Source organism: Desmodus rotundus, chromosome 13, assembly GCF_022682495.2.
Source record: "Desmodus rotundus isolate HL8 chromosome 13, HLdesRot8A.1, whole genome shotgun sequence".
Taxonomy (NCBI): domain Eukaryota; kingdom Metazoa; phylum Chordata; class Mammalia; order Chiroptera; family Phyllostomidae; genus Desmodus; species Desmodus rotundus.
The window spans coordinates 30,281,128-30,291,653 of NC_071399.1; the positions used below are offsets into that span (position 1 = coordinate 30,281,128).

A 10,526-nucleotide genomic window follows, 5' to 3' on the forward strand; every position below is an offset into this window, starting at 1 on the left:
TTACTATGTAACAGGCTCACCAAGACAAAAAAAATATGTCCCAAATGAAAGAACAGATCAAAGCTCCAAAAACAGAACTAAGTGATGAAGAGATAACCAACATATCAGATGCAGAGTTAAAAACACTGGTAATCAGGATGCTCACAGATTGGTTGAATATGGTCGCAAAATAGAGGGAAAAAATGAAGGCTATGAAAAGTGAAATAAAGAAAAATGTACAGGGAACCAACAGTGATGGGAAGGAAACTGGGACTCAGATCAATGGTGTGGACCAGAAGGAAGAAAGAAACATTCAACCAGAAAAGAATGAAGAAACAAGAATTCAAAAAAATGAGGAGAGGCTTAGGAACCTCCAGAACATCTTTAAATGTTCCAACATTCGAATCACAGGGGTGCCAGAAGAAGAAGAGGAAGAGCAAGAAATTGAACACTTATCTGAACAAATAAGGAAGGAGAACTTCCCTAATCTGGCAAAGGAAATAGACTTCCAGGAAGTCCAGGAAGCTCAGAGAGTCCCAAAGAAGTTGGACCCAAGGAGGAACACACCAAGGCACATCATAATTACATTCCCCAAGATGAAACAGAAGGAGAGAATCTTAGAAGCAGCAAGAGAAAAGGAGACAGTTACCTACAAAGGAGTTCCCATAAGACCGTCAGCTGATTTCTCAAAAGAGACCTTGCAGGCAAGAAGGGGCTGGAAAGAAGTATTCCAAGTCATGAAAGGCAAGGACCTACATCTAAGATTACTCTATCCAGCAAAGCTATGATTTAGAATGGAAAGGCAGATAAAGTACTTCCCAGATAAGGACAAGATAAAAGAGTTCATCACCAAGCTCTTATTAGAAAAAATGTTAAAGGGACTTATCTAAGAAATTGAAGATGATCAAAAACTATGAACAGTAAAATGACAACAAACTCACAACTACCAACAACTGAACCCCAAAACAAAAACAAACTAAGCAAACAATTAGAACAGCAAGAGAATTATGGAAATGGAGATCAACTGGAGGGTTATCAGTGGGGGAGGGGGAGAACAGGAGAAGGGTACAGGGAATAAGAAGCATAAATGGTAGGTACAAAATAGACGGGGGGAGATTAAGAATAGTATGAGAAATGGAGAAGCCAATATGACCCATGGAGAGGAACTAAGGTGAGGGAATGCCGGAGGGTAGGGGTGTGCAGGGTGGAAGGGAATAAAGGGGAGAAAAAAATGGGACAAATGTAATAGCATAATCAATAAAATATATTTAAAAAAAAAGAATCAGACTGTATGAATCAACATGGAAACACAATGTAAAATAAAGAGAAATATTTTTTTTTACTCTTTAGTGCCTTTTACTCAGAGGCACATCAGGTAAATTCTAAATTTTAACAGGTTTACTTCCCTTATTAAAAAGAGTAGTTGCCACCATAGTGGGTAAAGAAATAAAATCTAGTTACATATTATTTATAAGTACATCTAACTACATAATAAACTGTTAAAAACATAGGGCCAAGCAAACAGCACACAGAATGTAAGCAGAAACAGAAATACTAACCAAGGTCAAATTTAAGTCAAAGGCAATACGTATTTACAAGTGTGGACAAATTATGAATCTTTATGTGTTAAACAACACAGCAGCAAAATATATAAAACCAGAGGAGAGAACAGCCCTTAAAAAAAGCTAGGATCTATCCAATTTCATAAATGACTTCCAGGAATATCTTCAAATTAACAAAGTAAGTGAAGCAGATGCTGAGTGTTTTTACTTTGATTGCAAAAGTAATACATGCTTATGATACGAGTCTGGTCAGTATAGAAAAGTATAAGGTAAGAAAAAATAGTCTCACCCCCCAACTACAGGCAAAACGTCTGCAATAACACACACCAGTGAACAGCTCAATCACAGTCCCTTAGAATTTTCCCCTATTCCATCTTAAAGTTCATCACTGAAAGCATCATAGTATCACACTACATGTGGAAATGATTACTGGGGTACAACTAGACAGATGGACAGTTGAATGGATGGCTGATAGGTGTAGGTAGACAGCCAGATAATAGACATTAACTGTTTAAATACTAACATTTTCCAAGTCACTTACTCTTGGCAGCCTCCAACTACGCCTATTCTTCCATCTTGTCCTTTGTGCTTCTTAGTAGTTAGTGGAGGTATAATATTTCTAACCAACTGAAAAGTATTGTCCATATCCTTCATCGAATGTGCTTCATACAGTGAAAATGCTCTTTTTAAAACTGAAAAACAGGAAAATTAAATTCCTGAGAATGGTAAATATCTATCGGTATATATAAAAAACAGAGTTAGACAAAATAGCCCATTAACCAACATACTTCCCCAAGTTGACTCAACATGAATGCTACAGATTTTTGCCGAATGGTTTCACTATTTTATTTCTGTAAGCAAATGATGTTCAGAAATTACAATATGAACACATGTTGTATATATCAAGTGTATTTTTTAAATGTGTCAGACATTTTGGAAGTCTAATCTCAGAAAGTTTTTTTTAATGTGTTATTAATAAACTACACACATTTCATTTCAACCTTCCTCTAAGTTTATTACGTCTCTTCTCTTAAATTGAAAAAGCAATCTCTCATTTGTTACATTCCACTGTCATATTCACGTCTGACAGATTCATGTTGTTCCCCATTTAATTTTCCAGTCACATTTCCAACATTCAATTAGACACAAATTAAATAACCTAGAAATGGCATTATAAATATAGAACATATACCTTACATTGGGTTCAAAGGCATTCTGAATTGTCTCTAAATAGCTGACTTTAATTGGCCTTCCTTGAAAACAAGGCCCTCAGTATTTCTGTCCTTCCAATTAGCTCGGCAGCTGAGAAAACCTAGACATGGGTCACAAGTTCAAGTGAAGTTCAGAAGTGGGCTCAGCTCCACATGGTCAAACAGCTTTACTTTTCCTAACACTTTTAGTGCTTAGACCCCAAGATGTAAAGAGAATATTAATTACCGCCAACCCCAAAACTTTTCACCTTACAAACCAACACAGGATTAAAACTCAAAACAGAATCAGTGTAAACCTTTGGCCAAGAAAGGGCACAACTTGCACAGGCAAGGATCAGTACAACTGGTTGATCCTCTCCTCCCACGGTCTTTCCTCATCAGCCATATTCTGCTCCTGTGACAGGTCTGCTTCCCACCGTGACTCAAAGCCAGTCGGCAGAGGTCTTGAGCTAAACAGAGCACCCCCACTCTCACTCTCTGCCCCCCTTGCACGGAAATTTTCAACTTCTCAAATGCCGAGCCGCACCCCAAATCCCAGCCTGCAGTCTTTGCCATGCACAGTTACAATGAAATGCTCTTTCCTGGCGCTCCCTCACAAGCTGCTTGAAAGGAACCAGAGCTGTTATTAGCAGATTTAATGACGGCATCACTGACTGCTGATGAGCAGTCTATGCCAGGGGTGTCAAACTGATTTTCACCGGGGACCACATCAGCCTCACGGTTGCCTTCAAAGGGCTGAATGTAATTTTAGGACTGTATAAAGGTAACTACTCCTTAACTGTTAACTGAGGGCTCGGCGCTGCCGCCAGGCAGAAACAAGGTGCTGGGTGGGATAAAACAAGGAGAGGGCCAGATTCGGCCCACGGGCCTTGTGTTTGCACCTGTGGTCTATGCAGTCATGAAAATGCTTGCCATGCATTGTTTCAGACTTGAACATATACAAGAATACCAGAGAATGGTCGCTCCTTCAAATTCCCCAGAACACTACAGCTGCTTTAAAAAAAGAGGTTAGAAATTGTAAAGATAGGCAGAATCCAAACTTACCAGTCACTCAAGGGTTCTTCGGTTATTCTAGGTTCCCTGTATGTTGGGTTTATTACATACCACCACTTTAATACTAGGCACTTAACCCCACACAAAAGACCCCTAAGACCGCCCCACCACCTTCTGCCTGCACAGAATGTGGTACAGCTCCCACCTGGAGCTTCAAGGGAGAGTCTATGTGTTTCCATGTTGAACCTCCCATCCTCAGTTGCCTCAAACAGAGTCTGGCACAGAATAAGACATTCAATAAATGGTGAATTGGGGGGATTTTGATTCACTCTCTTCATTTGTAGCCAGTTTATCCTTTTTTTACAAATAAGGAAACTAAGGCCCAGAGACAGACCTGTGAGGATGCCTGTTAGTAAAGAATAAGCTAGGGCAAAAGACATCATTTTACCAAAATGCTGCCACTTTAAAGCAAAAGAAATCATTTTTCTTTAACCAAATATTCACTAAAGCAAAAGAAATCATTTTTCTTTAACCAAATATTCACCCCACCAACCAAAACACAAGTCAAATCCTTCTCAAATGCCTCCTGAAACCACTTAGGAGGGGGTAAACTTCACTGTTGGGAAGTACAGCATTTTCACTTTTTAACTGGAACGGTATGCACGCAAAGTAAAATCCACACTGTTCCCCAGTGTTCTGTCCCACTCACCTAAGATGAGCACCTGTTGCAGAAAAGGCCAAAGAAAAGGTCAATTAAATTTCCATAAACTTCACAGAGAATCTGTTCCAGCTGGCTTACTGACATACTCCATGTGGACTTACCCACAGAAATACTTCAATATAAACATCAAAGTTCTGAAGGAAGAAAAGGCCTTGACAAGAGGTGATTTAAAATTTGTCCTATTAAGTAACTTTGTTTTCATAACAATTCTGATTTTGGAGGAACTGGGAAAACCGGTCTGGTTTTTGTTTGCTTGTTTTAAACAAATGTGGCTGAGGAAGTCTGGAGAATCACACAGATTTCTTTCTTTCTTTCTTTCTTTCTTTTTCTTTCTTTTTTAAATTTTATTGTTGTTCAAGTACAGAATCATATAGATTTACTTGCCAACGTTCTGTGATACCGATGCTTCTTTGTGCCAAACGTGCTTTAAATTAATATGAACCAAAACTAATTTGGAGCAAAGACAGCAATGCTTAAGTCAACGGAGACATGCCTTAAAGCTAGGACAGAAGTCAGGGATCTACGACACCTAATAATGAGAACTCAAACTCAGAGAAATCTTGCCAACTAATCATAGTGTACGAATTTAATACAAACAGCTATCAATGAAAAGTCTCAATAAATTGGCCCCCAGAGGCCCCTCTGATGCTGGTGTGATTAAGTGAGGTGCATTTGCTGAAAAAAACCCTCAATAATCCTCAAAGCATTTGGACCTGCCATGCTTAAAAGCACGAAGCCAAAAACTCTTTAGCAATTACTCTCGCCAAGCCGGGCCTGAAAGCTCCGCAGTCCTAAAAGTCCCGGCCAGGCCGCCGCCGCCGCTCACCTCGACCACCCTCGGCTACCCGCGCCCCGAGCTCCGCGCCGCCGGCGCCGCGCACAGGCCCGGCGCAGCACACGGCTGTGCGCGGACTCGCGGACCCACCGCGACGTTGCCCGTCCCGACGAGTAGCCTGCGGCCCGGTACCTGCGTCCAGCTGCGGCCCGTAGAGCGCTAGCGCGGCGGAGAGAAGCGTGACCACGGCTGCACCCGCGACCGCAGCCCCGACCCCCGCCGGACTGGCCATACCCGGGAAGGCCCGAACAGATCTTACCGCGGTAGCAGGCCCGGGAGGTTACCCACCCACGAAGCACGGCCATTGGCGAACATCCGGGCTTCCGTGCGCCCCCGCGCGGCTGGGGGAGCCAAAGACCCAGCACGAAGTTCCGGGATCCGGGCCGTCTTGGCGTTGCCGCCGGAAGCCGGCTTCCCGCTCGCTGTGGTCTGCGGTCGTCTGCTTTCGTCCCTCTTGGTCCACTGGAGTTGTGCTGGAGGGTAGATTACGGAATCACGATGCGTCTTAATGGTCTAGGGCCTGGGTTGTTTTTATTATTCCTTTTTTGGACAAAGGTCATAATAATAATTTAGGCAGAAAGCTGCCCAATTGACAAGGAGTGCATTTTACCATTTCAGCAACATACTTACACGATGTCTAGAAAGTTAGCTCCAATGGAAAAGCTTTATCTTTTTCTCTGTTGTATGCTCAGCATCCAGAACATGACACATGATAGGTGCTCACTCTCTTTATTGAGGTATAATTTTCATAGCAATAAAATTCACTAATTTTAAGTGTACAGTGCTATAAGTTTTAGCAAATGTGTATAATCATGTAATCACCACATAATCTTAATTTAGAACATTGCTATCAAGACACCCAAATTATGTTTTTGATGCTATTGTGTTATTTTAAATTTTTTAATTGTATACTGCTCATATTTGAAAATACTGGGTTGGCCAAAAAGTTTGGTTTTTTCCTAAAAGGTGGCTCTAGTGCCACTTAGTTGTCTTTAACTACATTCAAAACAATTTTGTTAGATTGTATTATGACAGCTGTCATATCAGTGTGTATTTTTAAAAATCTTATCAAAACAGGTGAATTTTTGTGTCCATTTTAATATTGAAGATGGAAGGAAATACGCAACATTTTCAGCATATTATGCTTTATTATTTCAAGAAAGGTAAAAATGGAACTGAAATGCAAAAAAAGATCTGTGCAGTGTGTGGAGAAGGTGCCATGACTAATTGAATGTGTCAGAAGGTGTCAAAAGTGGTTTCCCAAGTTTGGTGCTGGAGATTTCTTGCTGGACGATGATCCCCAGTAGGGTAGACCAGTTGAAGTTATAGCAATCAAATCGAGACATTAATTGAGAATAATCAACGTTATACCATGTGGGAGATAGCTAACATACTCAAAATACCCAAATCAATAAAGTTATTGGGAAAATGAAAAATGTGTCTTTTATTTTATGAAAAAAAACATACAGACTTTTTGGCCAACCCAATACAATTGTCTTTTATACATTGACATTGTATTCTTTGACCATGCCAAATTCACTTATTAGTGACTTTTTAAAAATATTTGGGATCTTCTATATAAGCAATGTCAGCTTGCACCATTTTTTTGGTGACTATAACTTTTAACTTTAGTCACTTGGTAAGGTGGTATCCACCAGGTTGTTAATTTATCACTTGTATGTACTCCTGAATTTTTATTTTATTCAGTAAAAGTTCATGAATTTTTATTTATTTATTAGCTACTAGGTTATTATTACTAATATAAGTAGATTAATTTTAATTTTGTTTTATTTATTTATTTTATTTATTTTTATATTACATAACCTTTGTATACATTTTTTTTTGTATTTTTAAGTATATCTTATTGATTATGCTATTACAGTTGTCTCGATTTCCCCCCTTTGCCTCCCTCTGCCTGGTATCCCCCTTCCCTCCAACAATCCTCGCCCTTAGTTCATGTCCATGGGTCGTGCATATAAATACTTTGGCTTCTCCATTTCCTATACTATTCTTAACCGCCCCCTGTCTATTATGTGCCTACCTATTATGCTTCTTATTCTCTGAACCTTTTCCCCCCATTCTTCCCCTCCCCTTCCACACTAATAACCCTCCATGATCTCCACTTCTGTAATTCTGTTCTTGTTCTAGTTGTTTGCGTAGTTTTTATTTTTGTTTTTTAGGTTCAGTTATTGATAGTTATGAGTTTGTTGTAATTTTACTGTTCATAATTTTTGATCTTCTTTTTCTTAAATAAGGCCCTTTAACATTTCATATAATAAGGGCTTGGTGATGATGAACTCCTTTAACTTGACCTTATCTGAGAAGCACTCTATCTGTCCTTCCATTCTAAATTATAGCTTTGCTGGATAGAGTAATCTTGGATATAGGTCCTTGCCTTTCATGACTTTGAATACCATGTTTTTCAGACTACAAGATGCACCTAGGCTTTAAAGGAGGAAAATAGGGAAAAAAAATTTGAAGCAAAATATGTGGTAAAATATTTACTAACATCCTTTAAAGCAGAAATCCTTTTCTGCTTTGACAGCTTTCCACAATTACAGTAGATTCAGCAGGCTACGGTACACTATTGTATCCTTCTACAACAAAATACAGTAATGACAGAACTATCAGCATTGTGTCCTTCATAGTTATGGGGGCGCTGTAGCTGAGAACATCAGTGGATGACGCACTGTTATGGGGAGATCTGTTGCTGACACTACTATGGGGGGATCCGCCACTGACGCTGTTGTGGGGGGACCCGCCGCTGACGCTGTTATGGGGGGATCTGCTGCTGGAGGGCCACAGGTTGTGCAGCACTCTTGTATGGGGACAGCAGTTTTGCACGACCTGTGTGGCTCTGCAGCTGTTGCCAAATTACAGCTCCCATCATCACAACCTGTCCAAGCATGATGGGAGTTGTAGTTTTGCAACAGCTGCAGGGCCACATTGACAGGTGATCCTGCAGTGGAATTTGCCTACGTTAATGTTAGTGGGAGACACACCAGTCATGTGATGGAGGCACATATGGGTGCCACAGGCTTGCTTCTCCTAATGTGCCTGCACCACCTGTACCCTCCTCCCTAGCACTATAGTATGCCCCAGCCGGGACTCTGCTCCTGCCTCCCTTGCTTCGCACTGCCGGGACACCCCCTCCTCCCAGCCCAGGGCCCGCAGCACTGCCCCACTCCTGCCGCCTCCGGCTTCCTACAGCGGTGACCCTACTCCTGCCTCCTGTGACCCTGCTCCACTGCTGCCTGACCCCCTTGCCCCCTGCAGCGAGCCAGGTAAGCTACATTCGGACTATAAGATGCATCCCCATTTTCCTCCCAAATTTGGTGGGGGGAAAGTGCGTCTTATAGTCCAAAAAACACAGTACTTCTTACCAGTCCCTTCTTCCCTGCAAATTTTCTTTTGAGCAATCAGCTGATATGGGAACTCCTTTGTAGGTAACTCTCTGCTTTTCTCTTGCTGCTTTTAAGATTCTCTCTTTATCTTTAACCTTTGGCATTTTACTTATGATATGTCTTGGTGTGGTCCTTTTTGGGTCTAACTTGTTTGGACTCTCTGTGCTTCCTGGATTTGTATGTCTACTTCCTTTGCCAAATTAGGGAAGTTTTCTTTCATTATTTTTTACAATAAGTTTTCAATTTCTTGTTCTTGCTCTTCTCCTTCTGGTGTCCCTATGATTCAGATGTTGGCCCTTTTGGAGAAACAAGAGTTGAAAAAAACGAGAACAGTCTTCTTAAACTCTTCTCATTTTTTTCAATTCTTGTTTCTTCATTTTGTTCTGGTTGACTGTTTGTTTATTCTTTATGTTCCAAATTGTTGATATGAATCCTGGCTTCCTTCCCTTCACTGTTGGTTTCTATGGATTTTTCTTTACCTCACTTAGTGTACCCTTTGTATTCAATGAGCTCTCTGAGCATTCTGATCACTACTGTTTTGAACTCTGCATCTGATAAGTTGGCTATCTCTGCATCCCTTAGTTCTTTTTCTGGGGTTCTGTTCTGTTTCTTCATTTGGGCCATATTTCTTTATCTCCTCAATTTGACGGCTTCCCTGTGTCTGTGTACTAGGTAGAGCCACTTTGACTCTCAGTCTTAGCACACCTGTCAAGTTGTATCGGGTGGAGCCTTGGGTATTCGCCAGGGTGGGCAGCCTGCTTCACCGCTTTGTGCCTCCGTGTGTTGGGGAGGGGTTGAAGAGAGGACAATGCTGCTGCTGGTTGACTTTTGGGGGCTTGCCTGGTACTCACCCTGTTTCCAGTCACTTAACCCACTTTCCATATGTGACTGGCACCCCTCCAGCTGCTGTCCTGGTTGTGGTTCCCAGGGTGGGTGGGTTTGCATACTTCCAGCCTCTCTTGAGAAACTGGAAGTTTCTTCCACTACCTAAACCCCCACTGGTTTTTACAGCTAGAAGTTATGAGGCTTTCTTTTTCCTGGTGCTGAAACCTTGGGCTGCACAAATTGGCCAGGGGCTGAGCTCTCTCACTCACAAGGTGTCCACCCTGATTTTTATCCATTGTTGGGGACCACTTTGTGTTTTATCGGAAACTGTAGCCCTGCACAAGCCAGGCCTTGGAAGCGGCCTGTAAGACTTGACCAGAAAGCCGGGAATGCAGGAGGCAGGCATGACCCCATACTAACACTGAGGGTTGGAAATCAGGACTGAAGAATACATTGTATCCTTTGAAACTGGCTTTGCTTTGTATAGCCCTGTTGATATAAACCAGATGTTTAAGTTCAAAACATAAGGGAGTGAACTCCTAATCTCATGAACCATGCCTTCTGACCCTTTGGAGTCACCACATCTAACAGACCCTGACCTGAGGCAGATATCTGTGTTCCTTTTGACATTGATTGATGAGCTATGCATGTATGCTGTATACCCCTACACATACCGGTCTCAATAAAACCTGCTTCAAGGAAGGGTTTGGCCCATTCTCCATTGGAGAGGATCGCCAGCCCGTTTTCCCCCAGACAGATTGTGTCCAGGCCAGCTTATTACATCAGCGACTGGGAGGACTCTGCAGGATGGGGTTCCCCTCAATCCACCACACGTGAATGTGGGACCTCCCGTTCCGTCGGCTGCTGCTGCTGCCTCACCATCACTGGCTCGCTGCTGCCACACTGTGTCCTCCCCAGGGCTCCCTGGCTCCGCCCCTCATACCTGTCTGTATGAATATAGCTTCTTTAAATCCTTCGTTGTTGGACTTCCATACA

General features: G+C 41.9%; 1 protein-coding gene across 7 annotated transcripts in view; it reads right to left on the reverse strand.

Moving 5' to 3' along the window:
• The window catches only part of NAXD (NAD(P)HX dehydratase), a 35,045-nt gene extending 29,329 nt beyond the window's left edge, over window positions 1-5,716 (reverse strand). For 3 of the 7 annotated variants that reach the window (XM_024578831.4, XM_045186607.3, XM_024578826.4), the window contains exons 1-2: window positions 5,434-5,565; window positions 2,083-2,233 (exon numbers count right to left, since the gene is read on the reverse strand). In XM_024578831.4, coding sequence (XP_024434599.2) covers window positions 2,083-2,233; window positions 5,434-5,533 — 251 coding nt within the window. In that variant the 5' untranslated portion in view covers window positions 5,534-5,565. The other 4 variants (XM_024578828.4, XM_024578829.4, XM_024578827.4 and 1 more) reach the window with 4 other exon arrangements.
• Window positions 5,717-10,526: the final 4,810 nt, after the last annotated feature.